The 16,282-nt window shown below is 39.5% G+C and overlaps 2 protein-coding genes across 2 annotated transcripts in view; one reads left to right on the top strand and one right to left on the bottom strand.

The window, feature by feature from the left end:
* Positions 1–580: 580 nt before the first annotated feature.
* Positions 581–12,521, top strand: stt3a (STT3 oligosaccharyltransferase complex catalytic subunit A; the record flags this gene model as incomplete). The annotated part of the gene is given in 18 exon segments (XM_014007929.1): positions 581–640; positions 1,378–1,497; positions 1,582–1,642; positions 1,727–1,848; positions 1,928–2,073; positions 4,516–4,606; positions 4,816–4,922; positions 4,995–5,159; positions 5,249–5,429; positions 5,521–5,676; positions 5,762–5,853; positions 5,942–6,097; positions 8,456–8,644; positions 8,752–8,868; positions 8,942–9,044; positions 9,126–9,314; positions 10,944–11,059; positions 12,141–12,521. Coding segments are annotated over 17 exon segments (2,118 nt in total). The 3' UTR covers positions 12,180–12,521.
* A 354-nt stretch (positions 12,522–12,875) lies between these two features.
* si:ch211-266i6.3 (cytoskeleton-associated protein 2) overlaps positions 12,876–16,282 on the bottom strand; it is a 4,694-nt gene continuing 1,287 nt past the window's right edge. The window contains exons 2-7 of the mRNA XM_014007930.1: positions 16,149–16,211; positions 15,312–16,063; positions 14,919–15,225; positions 14,461–14,521; positions 13,379–13,586; positions 12,876–13,293 (exon numbers count right to left, since the gene is read on the bottom strand). Coding sequence (XP_013863384.1) covers positions 13,032–13,293; positions 13,379–13,586; positions 14,461–14,521; positions 14,919–15,225; positions 15,312–16,063; positions 16,149–16,193 — 1,635 coding nt within the window. The 5' untranslated portion in view covers positions 16,194–16,211 and the 3' untranslated portion in view covers positions 12,876–13,031. The remainder of the gene's footprint in view (positions 13,294–13,378; positions 13,587–14,460; positions 14,522–14,918; positions 15,226–15,311; positions 16,064–16,148; positions 16,212–16,282) is intronic.

Below are 16,282 nucleotides of genomic sequence, written 5' to 3'. Positions count from 1 at the left end.
GTTAAAAGGTAAAGGTATCAACAGGCTAGCTAACATAATAAAACAATTAGCTGCTTCACAATTGTATACCACTTTGTGTTGGTCTTTCACATTAAATTCCAGTGAAATATATTTATGTTTGTGGTTGTAATGTGACAAAATATGGAAAAGTTCAAGGGGTATGAATACTTTTGCAAACCACTGTATGTGAACCTTTAGCCACCCTTTGTTCCACTCTGCAGAAAAATGTAGCTTTGCCCCTGGTCTTTACAGAAACATTACACTTTAACTACACGGTGATGCAAAACAAAACAGTGCTGGTACTTATTTATCTAATTAGTATCAGTATTATAAATAATCATAATTATTCCRAAATATTTGGGCTTATTTTTGTTTTTAGTTTTGATCCTCGTGCAATTATATTTGTCACCAAYAGAGGGGCGACACGCTTTCCCCTTCGCTGATAAGGACACGTCACTACACCGCACCGGCGAGGCAGGGAACAAAATTTGATTGATAGTCATTCGACCAATCAGGTATCTGAATTGTTTCTAAGGGCTGATGCTTAACCAATGAACGAGCACRAAAGTAGTAAAGGGGCGGGGGAATTGCGTTGAAGTGAAGGTAGTGTGAGTAAAAGTGAATGAGAAGCAGGAGCGAAGTGAGTATGTCAACATTTAACGTTGAATTAATTTTATTTTGGACTGGAGGTTTCTGGTTAAATATGTTTTCTTGAATTTGAAGTGCTTTAAACATCGCTCTGGGAAAAAGGCAGGTCGTAAGAACAGCTTTCAGTCAGCGGCAGCTAGCAGGTTAGCTTAGCTAGGTATTCATACTTTTAGCTGTATCCAGGAAAACTGCATCAACAAGCCGATATGATGGCGACGAGACATTACATGTTGTTTGCTTGCATGGATGCTTTTCTGTGCAAAATGTCTATTTGGTAGTGTAAATTGTGTAGTTAAAACAGCTGGTGCAAGTGTTGTTCTTGTGTTACTCAGGGTTCGCTGTGTGTGTTGCCCATTAATGTAGGTTGAATCAGAAAACTGATCTCTTTCGCGGTCCAGCTTTCCTCTTTGAAAGAGACTTTTTAAAGCCTACCAGAGGATAGGTACCAACCCCTGCACTCAAAGTGGACACTTCCTGCTTCATGACGACATTATTACTGCGTGGCCTTATCTGGTTGAGCTGAACATGGGAGGTCACATAAGCAGATTTTTTTTTAACTTTAATTTCTTTAAAACCTAAAAACCTCATTTAAATAGGATTTATATTGAAGGATACCCCCTTCCCTCGTGTAAACAAGCCTTTATAAGTTATTGTTTGCTTGAAAATGTCACAGAAAAGTCTTATTTCCACAGTCTGTTTTATACCAGTGCATGTTCTGATTTTTGACAGGTAGTAGGTGAGCTGTCCCTAACCTCGCCAAAATGACCAAACTGGGCTTCCTGCGTCTGTCCTATGAGAAACAGGACACGCTGCTGAAGCTGCTCATCTTGTCTATGGCTGCTGTCCTCTGTGAGTCGTCTGCAGTCCTTTAACCAAGCAGCTCCTTAATGCTAGAAAACTGTCTGGATAATCATCTTCTCTTTTCCTCCTCAGCGTTTTCCACCCGGCTCTTTTCTGTGTTGAGGTTTGAAAGCGTCATCCATGAGTTTGACCCGTAAGTGTTGCTTGGTTATTTGAAAAATGAATAAACAAATAACTTGCAGCCATGTTTCATCTTCGCTTTCGTTTGAACAACCAGGTACTTTAATTACCGTACAACCCGCTTCCTGGCAGAAGAAGGATTTTATAAGTTTCACAACTGGTTTGATGACAGGGCATGGTATCCTCTGGGGAGGATCATAGGTGGCACCATTTACCCAGGTAAGGCTCTTGAGCTGAAACATGGTCTAAACATCACAAGGTTGAACAATAATAATTACCTTTTTGTCATTTTCTTCAGGATTGATGGTCACGTCTGCCGTTCTGTACCATGTTCTGCATTTTTTTCACATCACTATTGACATCCGCAATGTGTGCGTCTTCCTTGCTCCCTTGTTCTCATCCTTTACGGCCATCGTCACCTACCACTTCACCAAGGAGCTGAAGGTAAAACGCAGCACAAGCTCAAACTCAGTCCCTCTGCAACCTGTGTGGAATTTGGTTTTAGTTTCTTTTGTGACTATAGAAAAAAAGAAAACATCACGAATGAACGTTAATGTTTCCAACCTTTAGTTCCCTCTTGCTGTAAAAGATTCAGCTACTTTTTTATTGCTCAGCCAGAGCTTGGTTTCCATTTACTGCCTTAAGTTCAAGGTAGGGCTGTGCGGTATATGCGGTAGACGGCAGAAACGGTATGAAGTTGGCCTACGGTAGAAATTTACCCTCTACCATCATATTGTTATTACATCATCACACCTGTGTCAACAGTGCTGCGAGCGCAGAGACAACTGAGCAGGAGTTTGAAATATAATGAAGAAATTCTAGCGTTTTAAAACACGTATAGAGAGGATAAATCCTCAAAATTTCCTCCTCCCGCTGTAGAAAAGTTACGTCGTGTCGCAGGATCATTTCCTCCCTACCTCTCCTGTCCTCTCGCTGTACGTCCCGCAGAGCGAAGCTTTAACAACCGCAGTTTTTCACACCCAAGTTGTCGAAGAAAAAAAATTTTTTAACRTATTTTTACCCACAGAGATGATTAAAAAAAGACGTGGACGTTCGTTCAGCCATAAATCCATCTTGCTAATGTAAAGTCGGCTTCTGCTCTGATGAAGAAGATGAGCGTGCAGATATTAAAGCAAAAATGCTGGTTTTGATTAAGATTAGTTTTCTGCACTTTTTATAAATTTTTACTGTGATAAATACTGTTACCGTGAAGGGATTCAATTTATACCGTGAAATGAATTTGAGGTTACACCGCCCAGCCCTAGTTTAAGGTTTTATCCACCAATATCTTTATTCCTGGGTTTCTGATTGAGAACATTTTAGACTACATGCCAACAACAGCCTGTGGGCCAGAGGTGGTCCTTAGCTCTGGCCCCTGATATCAAATGAAAACATTTTAAATTAAGTTTGTGAAAATAATCTTTTGGTACATCTTTTTTAGAAAATTTAATTAGACGTCTTTGAATATATCCATCTAAAAGCTTTAGACTAATATAGTTTAAAACATTTTTTACTGCCTAGTTGTTAACCTTTTTTAAAACTAGACTGATTATAAATGCAGTTGCGATCAAATGTTATCGCAAGTACCATTTTACAGAAAGTATATCTGATATTCTAAGAGAGAATCAGGGAGAAATTATTAGATTGAGCATGTGAACTGTGCTACAACTTGGCCAAATAGGAAATGTAAGAAAATGCATGGTTTCCATTATTTTTTTTTTTGGATATGTGGCCTATTGAGTTTTTGTTTTGTTTTTTAGTCTAAAAAGCCCCCAGGAAACCAAACATTGCATGTCACATGATAAGAATGTGAACCCCAAAATAGATCAGCTAGTAGCATTTTTCGTGGAATATGGCTGCATATCTGCAGACCATTAAGAGAATTTCACAAATCCAGTATATAACTGTTCAGGTCTGGATTCCAGACCCAACATACAAAAAACACAGCACATAACATACACCAGTGCTTCCCAAAGTTGGGGTCGGGACCCAAAGTGGGGTCCTGAAACATCAAGGTGGGGTCCTGAAAAGATTTTCTAAATTAATTAAATTTTTGCCTTAGTTGCCTAAAATGTATAAATGTAGAATAATAAATATTGTCACTATGCCCATGTTTAGTTGACCTGATACAAATGTTTATCATCCAAAAATAATTGTGGGCACGGGTCTCTGCTACTGTTATTTTTTGGGTCAAAAGCTGAAAAGTTTGGGAACCACTGCACTTCAGAAAGCAATTTAAATGGTAATAAATAATTGGTGATGTAATATTTTCCCTATAATTATTACAAAAACACAAAATAAGTATAAATAAGTATTTATATTTGTGTAGCCTGTGCTTTTAGGGTTATTAACAAAGTTCGTGTACTCAGACCAGTAATATTTGGGGTCACAAGTTTTTGCCATGAATATTTTGTGGGTCAGAAGATTAAAAAGTTTGGGAACCACTGCACTACTCCATCTAAGCACTTTAGTAGCCTCACAGCATCAATGCATGCCACACAGTTTTTTCATGCTGCTTCTTTTATATCATTGCCACAGATGGGCAGTGTATAGTGGATTACAAAAGGCTTTAAAAAAGAGGTATCTACAGAGGATGAGCACATACAAAATTTTCTGATCAGCATATCAGCTTGTGCATACATCATACAGGTCATCATGTATGTAATGTCCCAAATATTTAACCTCATTGTATATTTTGAACAGTACCACACAAGGAAAACTCAGGGATTATCAGATGTTTATCTTTGTTACTTCTAACAATCTTAATACTGTTGTTCTTGGCGTTATACATGTGCACACATTATGAATGTGCTATTAACTAAAACTGAGTGTAATGTGTTGTTTGATGATAATGCACCACTTGACTCTTGTATTTTGTGTCATTAGGATGCAGGTGCTGGGCTCCTGGCTGCTGCAATGATTGCTGTGGTTCCTGGTTACATTTCCCGCTCTGTTGCTGGTTCCTATGATAATGAAGGTACCACAGCTGCAATGACTTTATTAAAGTTTAAGTTCAGATAAATGAGATGTAAGTCATAATTACCACATTTGTTTGGTAAATAATTAACAGCCTGAGTTTTGAATAGATTGTTGGGCAGTCAATAAGTTAATGAAACTTTGGGATGTTGTGCTGGWTTATTCTTTTCTTTTGAGAGAAGTTCAGACTTTCTCAATTTTCCACCTCAGGTATTGCCATCTTCTGCATGCTGCTGACCTATTACATGTGGATTAAAGCTGTGAAAACAGGCTCAGTGTATTGGTCATCCATGTGCGCCCTGGCATACTTTTACATGGTAAGGAGAGGAATCCCTCTGTCGTTCATCAGAACCTGAGGGTTCAGAGGTGAACATGATGTCTGTGTTCAGGTTTCCTCCTGGGGTGGCTACGTGTTCCTCATCAACCTCATCCCCCTCCATGTGCTGGTGCTGATGCTCACAGGTCGTTTCTCGCACCGTATATACGTGGCTTACTGCACCGTCTACTGCCTGGGCACGATTCTGTCCATGCAGATCTCTTTTGTTGGTTTCCAGGTATGTAGATAAAAACAGTTTTGTCTCCAGAAAAAGGTGACATTTCTTGGACACTTGTTAAGCTTTCTCTTTCCTCTTCAACACACCAGCCAGTACAGTCATCGGAGCACATGGCAGCTTTTGGTGTATTCGGCTTGTGTCAGATTCACGCCTTTGTGGACTACCTGCGCAGCAAACTCAACACCCAACAGTTTGAGATCCTGTTCAAGAGTGTCATCTCTCTGGTGGGCTTCATCCTGCTGTCTGTGGGGGCCGTTCTCATGCTGACAGGTAAGATGCAGCCACACAGCATTTTTAGAAACATTGCGTGCGTTCTTACTCTCTCCTCTGACTCGGTTGTTTTGTTCTGGGTCTGCCTCAGGTAAAATCTCTCCATGGACTGGTCGTTTCTACTCCCTGCTGGACCCCTCTTATGCCAAAAACAACATCCCCATCATCGCTTCTGTCTCAGAGCACCAGCCCACTACCTGGTCCTCGTACTATTTTGACCTGCAGCTGCTGGTTTTCATGTTTCCAGGTAAGTCTGCAGAATCACAAGATGGTTGAACAGGATTGTCACATGTTTCTCTCATTTAGTTGCTTTTATTTCTTCCTCCGTACAGTTGGTCTTTATTACTGCTTCAACAACCTGTCTGACGCCAGGATCTTCATCATCATGTACGGAGTTACCAGCATGTACTTCTCAGCTGTTATGGTATGAATATTTAACACAATTCATGGTGGTGATTGTGTGATTTGTCTGCTCCATCACTTTGTTTTTATTTTATTTTTAATKATCTCAGGTGCGTTTAATGCTGGTATTGGCTCCAGTCATGTGCATCCTGTCAGGCATTGGCGTGTCTCAGGTACTAACCACCTACATGAAGAATCTGGATGTCAGCCGACAAGACAAGAAAAGCAAGAAGCAGCAAGATTCGACCTACCCCATCAAAAATGAGGTACATGCTGAGTTTGAAGCTGCTCTGAATGTATTGGAAATGTTTTCTTGCTCTGAAAATCAACCCAGAAAAGCTTGACAGATCTCCAATTTTTTTATGGTTTGCTCTGTGTTTATTTTATTTATTTTAACTTTGTACAGTAAGTTTTGTTTTTCAGTCTGCCACAATATAAAGTTTAAAAGCTTCTGGCTTTTCTTAGGAACCATATTTTTGAATTAAAAAAACTTGTTTATTGGAGGTCCTGTTATACCTGTTTACCTGTCAGTTCCTGTTTAGGACAATTTTTTTGTGTTGCAGGACTTGAGAGTAAGGGGTCTCTGCAGTAGGTTTTGTCCTGTGGGCAGAGACGTCCTTGCTCGTGATTGGCGGAGGTCTTGATGTGGGCGGAGACGGCCCGAGACGTGATTGGTCGGATTGATCGGGTTTGAGGAGGCTGGAGGCAACGGGGAGTAGCTTAGTCATAACTTGAGAAAGGAAAATGCTATCTGCACGAAATTTGAACRTCATACATGTGAAAGGATGTGTAACAATATGACTTGGTTAAAACATCCCTRACCAGCCTGTAAAAAGATTGATAAAAATCATTATTTTTTTACAGACTGGTTAGGGATGTTTTAACCGAGCCATATTTAACCGAGACACATCCTTTCACATGTATGATGTTCAAATTTTGTGCAACTAGCACTTTCCTTTCTCAAGTTATGACTAAAATTAATCTAAGAAAAACATATTGCTTCCTGCCCGACTCGACCAAGCTACTCCCCGGCGCTGCCTCCAGCCTCAAACCACACCGTCAATCCAACCAATCACGTCTCTGGGCATCTCCACCCACATTAAGACCTCGGCCAGTGACGATTTGGGCCGTCTCCGCCCACAGGACAACACGTTCTGAAGAGACCCCTACTTGGGACTTAAAGGGGACACATCCTGCAAAATCCACTTTTTTACCTGTTAAATACATTTTTTTTGTGGACTTGGAGTCTCTAGGAGGCAGAAAAGTTCAATTTAGTCTCTCCTGGTGCTGCAGAGATATCTTTATATTCTGTTTGGGTCATAGTTTTCAGCCTGTTCAGAAAATGTCATAGAAAATAGAGAAAACTGAAGTATTATATCAAATAATCTGTGACAGAACTGTCAAATAAGGTCTGGACTTACCGACTACAATTTCTTTGACTTAATTCTTGAAGCATCGTAATGGAACRGTAACAAAACCAGCTGCATTGAGACGCACCAGAAAAGTGGTGAAAGAGGAGTTGGTAAAATAAAAAAATGAATTCAGACTAAAGCTTTGCAGTTCCACTTTATAAAGACCCCAGCTGAAGGATCTAAATGTGAAAAGGAAGGATTTAAAAGCAGGAGATTTCTACTTTTAAAATGTTCCTGCATTAAACAAGTTGTAATGAAACCACTCCAGTGTCAATCATAGCATTTTGTTATATTTGCAGTGATGAAATAACACATCTATCATTGAGTGCATTGGCTTGATTTGCAGCACAGATTTAGTTTAGATTTAGTTTTTTTATCCATTTTAATTTTTATTGTTTTAGAGCTCGTATTATTCACTTGCTCATTATCTCTATACTTAATCCGGTTCAGGGTGGAAAGGGTAGGCGTGCTTATCCCAGCGATCAAAGTGTGACAGGCAGGTACTCTGGACAGCTCACCGGTCCAACATGAGGACAAAGACACTCACTCTTAAGATAACTGTAGAATTGAACTGGAGTGTTTTTGACCAGTGAGCATTTTGCATTTGTGCAGAGAATTTTAGTGTGAAAGATTTATAAAACTGGGTACTTGGCTGTGTACACAATTTTAAACTTTTTAAACTTTATCTTTCTTTTTGCGCTTTAGCGGTCTGACTAATTTTCATAAGTCATAAGCGAAGTTGCACTTTCTAAAATTAAAATGCAGTACCACTAATAACTAATTATCTACCAGTCATCATTATCTTGAACAGTGGAAGGTATGGCTGTCAATGAATCATAACACATGATCTATCCAACAGCACCCCTCCCCTGTGTACACAATTTGTTGCCCACATTCTACACAGCTTGGCAGCAGTACCTACATATGACTTGGTCTACTTGAGTACACTTAAAAATGAACACAGAAGTTATGTATTTTCAAAATCACTTAATTGTTTTTAGATGTAAATGTTTTTTGCTGTAGCTTTGTAATATTTTCTGTCCCAGTAAAGCTGTCAAAACAAAGACTTGGTGCTCTAGAGAAGCTTACCACTGTTTYCCAACTCCATACAATAATCTTTCAGCAATCGGTTTATAAGAATACTAGAAATCGGTTACAACAGTAGGAGTTTGCTTGTGAACTGATCATATTTATGTGTTGAATGATCTCCAGGTTGCCAGTGGGATGATTTTGGTTATGGCTTTCTTCCTCATTACCTACACCTTCCACTCTACCTGGGTGACCAGCGAAGCCTACTCCTCTCCCTCCATCGTCCTGTCTGCCCGAGGAGGCGATGGCAGCCGCATCATTTTTGACGACTTCAGAGAGGCGTACTACTGGCTCCGCCACAACACTCCTGAGGTCCGTCATCCCCACAGACATGGAGACATCACAGCACAAAGATCTAGTCCCTAGATGGTTGGACTGTCATTTCTATTCTGATATTAAACTAAATGCTGTGTTCACAGGATGCTAAAGTCATGTCATGGTGGGATTATGGCTATCAAATAACTGCTATGGCTAATCGGACCATTTTAGTGGATAACAACACATGGAACAACACTCACATCTCCAGAGTTGGACAGGTGAATTCAGTAACCTTAGGGCTAAATGTTTATAAGGTGCTGCAGTATGACTGAACTCTGCTTTACTCTGCAGGCCATGGCATCCACAGAGGAGAAGGCCTATGAGATTATGAGAGAACTGGACGTTAGTTATGTCTTGGTTATATTCGGAGGACTGACAGGCTATTCCTCAGATGGTATGTCTCGTCCCTGAGTAACATTATATACTGTACGTATATCAGTATAAAGTTGTAAATGCTCATCTCTGTTCATGACAGACATCAATAAGTTTCTATGGATGGTTCGCATCGGAGGAAGCACTGACACAGGCAAACACATCAAGGAACACGACTACTACACTCCCACCGGAGAGTTCAGGGTAGATCGTGAGGGCTCCCCCGTCCTGCTCAACTGCCTGATGTACAAAATGTGTTACTACCGCTTTGGACAGGTCTACACAGAGGGCAGTAAGTAAACAGATTTGTCTCTTGGTCACTTTGGTTTCAGTGATGGCCAGTACTAGTGTAATGTGTTGGTAATAGCTTATCTGAGAGCAGTTCAGTGTGTGTGAATGAGCACTGTGGTGCTTTTCTCTAACATTTTAATATCAGTTTCTAGACTTATAAACAATCTAAATAACTTTTTAATGAAAAAACGCAGCATCAGCAGTGGGTAAACTTTGTTTCTGTTCATTTAAAAATTTTGCTGATGACAGACTGAGTCTTCAAAGTTAAAAGGATCCATGATTAGTTGTAACATTAGATTTTATTTGATAAACATTTATTTTAACTGTAAAATAAAGACTGTAAAAAAGCTGTTTAGTTTTGTAAATTTTTAAAAATATATTTTAACACGGACGGAGCCATTTTACTTTCACACAAAGCATTCTGGGTAAATGATGGCGTGGATAGGTCCTCAGTGTGAGCGAGCTATATCCACCCTGAAGGTTAATCTTGGACAATATCTGATGATCGACTCTTTTAAATGAAACCAGAGAGCGTTGACAGAGAGGAGAAGGTAGAAATGACTCAGCCTGGAACTGAAAATATGGATGGAGGTCAACAGAGCTGCTTCATGGAAGAAGAACCTCAGCTTAGCCTGTTAGCCTTTACGATAGCACTGACTCTATCACCATAGTAGCTCAGTGTAGGGCTGGGCATAATCGTATCGTGTGCAATTAATTGTCAGAAAAATATTAATAGATTATTTTTTGGAACTTCACAATTAATACGATTAATGCCACCAGGCAGACTGACCGCTCATTGCTCCTCTCTGCTTCAAATATGATGAATATTTAAAAAAATGTTCTGTAATTTATTTATCCATCAACACAATTTAAAATTTGATGTACAGCCTGAAGTCTGTAATTTTAACACAATTTGGAACAGATTTTTATGAAGAGCAAATCTTTCCCACTAAACTGGTCATGTGACCAGGACATAAGTGTGTCCAGGGACTCCGGGGGATTAATCGTCAAATTACAGTAGTTGTTATCAGCTAAATACCACAATTAATTGTGATTATTTTTTTGCCAATATTGCCCAACCCTAGCTCAGTGCTAGCGCGACAAACAAGCTAAACTGAGGTCCTCCATCCATATTTTCAGTTACAGGCTGAGTCATTGTTGTGTTCCCCTCTCTGTCATGTGGATGGAGGACCTCAGTGACGAGAGGAGAATGTGTAGCTATAGGTAGGATGCAGGATATAGCTCGGTAGCAGCCTCACACCGAGGACCTATCCAYGTCATCATTTACCCAGAATGCTTTGCGTTTAAAGAAAATGGCCCCGTCCGTGTAATATATTTTTAAACTTTGTTTAAAAATGATAAATCTGAACATCCTACTGTATTTTTACAGTCTTTATTTTACAGTTAAAATATATGTTTATTAAATAAAGTCTAATGTTACAACTAATCATGGATCCCTAACAAGAACAACAGATWGTAAAAAGATGTGTTTTCATCACTTTCACTGACATGTCTGTATGAAGTGTCTCAGTGCTGTTTGATCAGTTAACGTTCCTGTCAGAGCTGCAGCTCCATCACACCATCCATGTAAATCATTATGAACACTGGTTTTTGCTGACGTTCTCTGCAGAGAGACCACCTGGTTATGACCGAGTGAGAAACGCAGAAATCGGGAACAAAGACTTTGAACTGGATGTGTTGGAGGAGGCCTACACAACAGAGCACTGGCTTGTCAGGATATACAAGGTAAAACCCAACTTATTAAATCTGCACCTTTTTGATTATAACAATTTATGATGTGAAAAATGCAAGTGGCTAGTTTCTGCTTCTAACAGTTTCTACACCATTAAATGATTGGCAGTTAATGTAATTTAAACTCAGGGTTTTTGTGAAACAACAAACGTTTGCTCACCTTGTTCAGCTCAATTCAGTGATCAGGAATTCTCCCTTTTACAAATCAAAGTACCTGTGCACAGCTCAACCCCAACTTTTGCTTTAATGCTTGATTTCTTCCCCCAAAATAACTGTTACTACTTTTAACTCTCGTCCTCAACTTTTAGTCTTTMTTTTCAGAGACAACTTTAGTGATTCAGTTTTGACCTGCTGTGTGACTCTATCATCCCACTGACTGTTATCAGACAAAACCTGACTCTGATTTCATTTTATACAAAATTTACAATAAATTTATAGTAGTGAATGCTGCACATTTAGTGTTTTTTTTTTAAATCATATGATAATACGCACACAAAGGGATTAGTTTTCCATCACTTGAAACGTGACCAGGGCAGGTTTGTCATCTGTATAAATGGAGGGGGCTTGTGGGCTCATTAAAGCCATCCAGTCTAATTATGATACATGGATTAAACTGATGCTGCTTTTAACAAATAAAGCAACTCGGAGCCATAGTTTCAGCTCATCAGAGCAGAGCAGGGTGGGTTGTCAACTTGTCACCTTTGAGCTGTGAGCCCCTCTGTCCCAAAGGCTAGTGGCAGCCATTTTTAATAAGGTGCTGTCCAAAGGTTATTTCAATCCTAAATGAACATTTAATACTTAGCGTTAAATGAAAACTGTCCAGTGTTTCACAATTGCTAATGACTGAGACAAACATTACTTGGTATGAACAGTGATTTTATGATTATTTTTTGCTTTAAGTTACACAATCACCCACTGATGAATCTAAATGATAAAAACAATGTAAAAGAGGTTTAATGTAAAATATTCAAGTCCCTTTTAAGATAACTTTTATTTTGATAAACTCACTGCTACTAAAGACGGAATAATTACACAGATATCAAGTCAAAGTATTTTCTTTTTTTTTTTTTTTCAGGTCAAGGATTTGGACAATCGAGGTCTTTCGAGGACATAAAATCTTCAAACTGCAGTCAAACAGCCTCTGGGCGTGCAGCACTGAACACCTTCCCCCTGTGCTCTGCAGATATAAAGGGGGAAAAGTGCTTTTTTATACTTTGGGGGAGAAAACTGCATTGAAGAGATTTTTCTTTTTCCTTTTGGGGGTTTTACTGAATGTCTCATCTCATGTGGGATAAGAGGGCGCTGGTGTCAAGACTGATGCCAGAACATAGTTTACCAAGGGGTGTGTAAAAGAAAGCAGTGTTCAATTAAGTTTTTTTTTTTTAAACAATGCGGTCAAATAAAATGGGATTAAATGTGATTGTTTTTTCTTTCTTAATAAATACAAACAGTTGAACTCTGTAGTGTTCATTTATTGTAGACRAACTTAACAGATTCATAACATTAGTGTGCTGATCACCACAGCTTCTCATGCCTTTAACAACTTTGGTCTTTAATCGACAAAACAAGCAAATGTGCAGTAGTTAAACTTTAACTTACATTTTGATAGCATATTGCAAAAGACATTACAGAACTAAAACTGACACCTTCCTAAAACTCATTTTCCCCAACTTTGTCAGGATTTTTTTGAGTGTTCATTTTAATTTAAAAACAAATTCACATAACAAAAAAAATGAAAGCTAGCAGAAGAAAAAATCTTATCTGCCCCCATTAAAGAAAAAAAACTAATTTCAAATTAAATGTTTCAGTTAAAAAAATTTTTAGGAAGGTGTTCATTTAAAAATATCCCACACATTCAGAGCAGGAAACAAAGTTAAACTTATGTACAGTAGATACACTGAAGTTAGTAAAAACATTTCAAATCTRTCCGTTCATGTTTTTGTGGCCTATTAAGCAGCTGAACGCCTCAGGGTCTGCCCTGGTCAGGCAGCTCCTGCAGGAGGGCAGGGTTTTTCCTGTAAATATAAGCATTAGCATCATCCTCATTGAGCTGCACCAGCTCAGCCAGCGAGGACACGCAGGGATCGTGATCCACCAGCATCGAGGGCAGGCAGGAGGATTTACGCTGGATGCGACAGGAACGACGCACCGGGGTCAGAAACTTCACATCTTTGATGCTTCTCCTTGTTTTCGACGTGCTGACCTCCTCGTTGATTGTTTTCTTGACGCTAGACGCGACGAAGCAAAGGAATTAAAAATAAAAACAGGAACGGGCAAAAGTATAGTACTGAGACCACAATTACACAACCCCACCTTTGTAAGTATGGAGTGGTCTTCACGCTGTATTTAATCACTGAAGCATCTTTCATGTCTGGTGTTGCCTTCCTCACATCCACACTTTCCTCCTCCTGGTCAATTTCTTTCTTCACTTCCTCTGCCTTCATCCTTTCATTTTCGACCATCTGCGAACACTCGGGTTTGTTTTCTGCATCGTCACAATCCTCGTTCACCTGCTGGAGTTCTTGATACAGATGACACAAACAGGTGAGTTTATTACAGGTTTCTACACATTTCACATCCTAAAATTCCAGCCTTTAATCAGACTAATTGAGAGATTTGTTTATTTTCATACTTTTTTCACAAACATTTATTTTACTGCAGAGGTTCGAGCTGTGACCCAGTTATCCCAGTGTCAGGGTTGAAGTGTGTGTTTGGACAAAATGAGTAATAATTAGTAAAACTTCCTGTTTTTTTCCCCATTTAAAGGCCCAGTCACAACAACGTTTTAGACAACTCATGAAAATTTTAAAGACCTCTAAATTGGAAGTCTCTTTTAGGCGTGTACATTCTGTAATGCTGGCAATTTGATCATTTCTATGACATAATGATTTAGTAAAAATAAAATAAATTTGCATAATATGTCTAAAATGTTAGTGTGACAGTGTTCACCACATGAAGGGTTATTTGAGACGATTACAAAGACGCCCCAACAGATTTAAAGTTACCAGCAGCCTGTAGGATTTTAATATTGCAATGGAAATCTCTGTGATAAACCCACATTTAAAATATTGGAGGCAGAACATGAATGCAGAGAGACATTTAATGATTTATGACAGTCTAAACAGTCCTTTGTGACAGTATTTATCATAGACAAGTCTTTTGTTTACATGCATTMTTTAGTTTAATATACCTGGAAAACTATTGGATTTAAATCAAATTGCACCATTTCATATAATTTAGGAAACATTTTGTTAAATTTCATATTTTCCAGTAGAGTAGCTTAATGCTGACCTCAAGCTTTAAGAAAATAAAGTAGAAACAAATGTTTCTCTCACACTCACACACCTGAAAAATGACAAAGAATGACAACAGCCCACTATATCACAGTAACTTACCATCACTGCATCTGGAGGGCGTCACCAGGGACTCCAGTGCATCACAAAGGTTCATAACAATCTGTTAACATGAAAAAATTGTTACACTGCAAAATAATAAATCTAATTTATTACAAGGCAGGGGGGAATAAATTGGTGAGGCATCATGAGTTTGTTTCTGTGCCCAAAAACAACGATTTGAGTCTTCAGTCTGACTAAAACCGTGACATCTGCTGGCCAACTTCAGCCAAGTAAAAAAAGATATTTTAATATACGGATATCTACAAATAATCTAAAACATTACAGAAAATAAAAACTTAATAAATAAAAGCTACAGATTTGTTTGACTTATTCAACCTGGACTGCTTTAAAAACACTCATTGTTGAATTATTCTGCTTCAGGAGCAGCGATACAAGATCCAAAGCTTTGGTATTTGACCGTAACTTGAAAAAAAAAATTTTAATTAAAATTTTCTTACATCATCCACTCTGTCCTGAGGGTCAGCTGACAGATCTAGAGCAGAGTTTTCAAGCAGGTCCAGGGTGGTGTTCATGAGCTCAGGAGTTTGGCCGTGGGTCAGGTCTTCTCCCTGGGTTCCTGCAGCAGCAGCAGCAGCCTGCAGAGTGTCCGCCTGCAGACTGGGCTCAGCAGCAATGAGAGGCTCAACGAGAGACTGGACTTCAACCTTGCCTTTTGCAGGAACTTTGTTTGAAGGGGCTGCAGCCGTCATGGCTGGTCTTTTTAGAGTCTTGCCCTTGGAGGCCTTCCACTCAGCCAGCTTTGCTCTGCAGAAGAAACAAACTTGTTCAGACCAACACACACACAAAAAAAAAAACTGTTTCTTTGAAAAGGGGGGTAAAAATCACTTTACCTTCTCTCCTCTGCAGTCTCCATGGTGAGTCTGTACTGGCTGAGGCTGCTGAAAGCTGCAGGTTTATTCACCTTGTCTGTTACTGGGATCTTTGGCTTTGTGTTTGGATTAGGAACCACGGTAGTGTTTCTTGATCCAGCAGATCTAACAGGTGCTGAGATGGTTCTAGTGAGAGGGCGATGAGAGGAGAATCCAGCAGGACGGCTGGTACTAGCACTAGCTTTGGTCACCTGAGCAGGTTTATCGAACACTGATTTGGACGTCTTCGGCACAGCAACAGATTGGAATCCATTCTTTTTAGACACGTTTTCATGTCTTTGGCCGTCTGATCTGGGTACTGATGATTTTAGAGTTCCCACAGTGTCGCTTGATTTCCAAATGGACCCAATTTTGGACTGAATGATCTTGCCTCTGTACATCCCCGGGGCAGATTTTGATGATGGCGCAGCCGGCAGTGCCTTTAAAGCTTCTGCAGTTGTTTTTCTGACAACCACAGCCTGCTCCTGACCACATGTTGGTCGTTGGACATCTGGAGTAGTTGCTTTCACACCTCTCTGCACAGTCGTCACCTTCTTCTGGGCATCCCCCAACACTGGCTTTGAGTCCACCTTTTTAGGCTTTGCTGGAAGAGACTGCGGTTTGGTTGTAATCTCTTTTTTGTTCCCTTGCAGTTGGAATGGGACAGCAGAGGTCTGATCTCGTTGGATGAGTGACTTAGGTCCGTGTGCAGGCAAAGTGTTTTCTTTGTTTCCCTGAAACAGTTAAAACACTGTAAACAGGCTGAAACAAACTGGGGACTGAGCTTTCATTTTTAAGGATTATGTTTTTAGAACTCACCCTCTTGTTGGTGTGCTGTCTTCTTGAAATCGCAGCACTCTCCATAGTGTTAGCTTTTGTAGTCTAAACAAAGAAATACACAATCATCAAGCCTGGAAAAAACAATATATACACACACAATATACTGTAGATAT

This window comes from Austrofundulus limnaeus, unplaced genomic scaffold (genome assembly GCF_001266775.1).
Source record: "Austrofundulus limnaeus strain Quisiro unplaced genomic scaffold, Austrofundulus_limnaeus-1.0 Scaffold45, whole genome shotgun sequence".
NCBI classification, from domain to species: Eukaryota; Metazoa; Chordata; class Actinopteri; order Cyprinodontiformes; family Rivulidae; genus Austrofundulus; species Austrofundulus limnaeus.
This window is presented reverse-complemented; position numbering and strand designations above follow the sequence as displayed.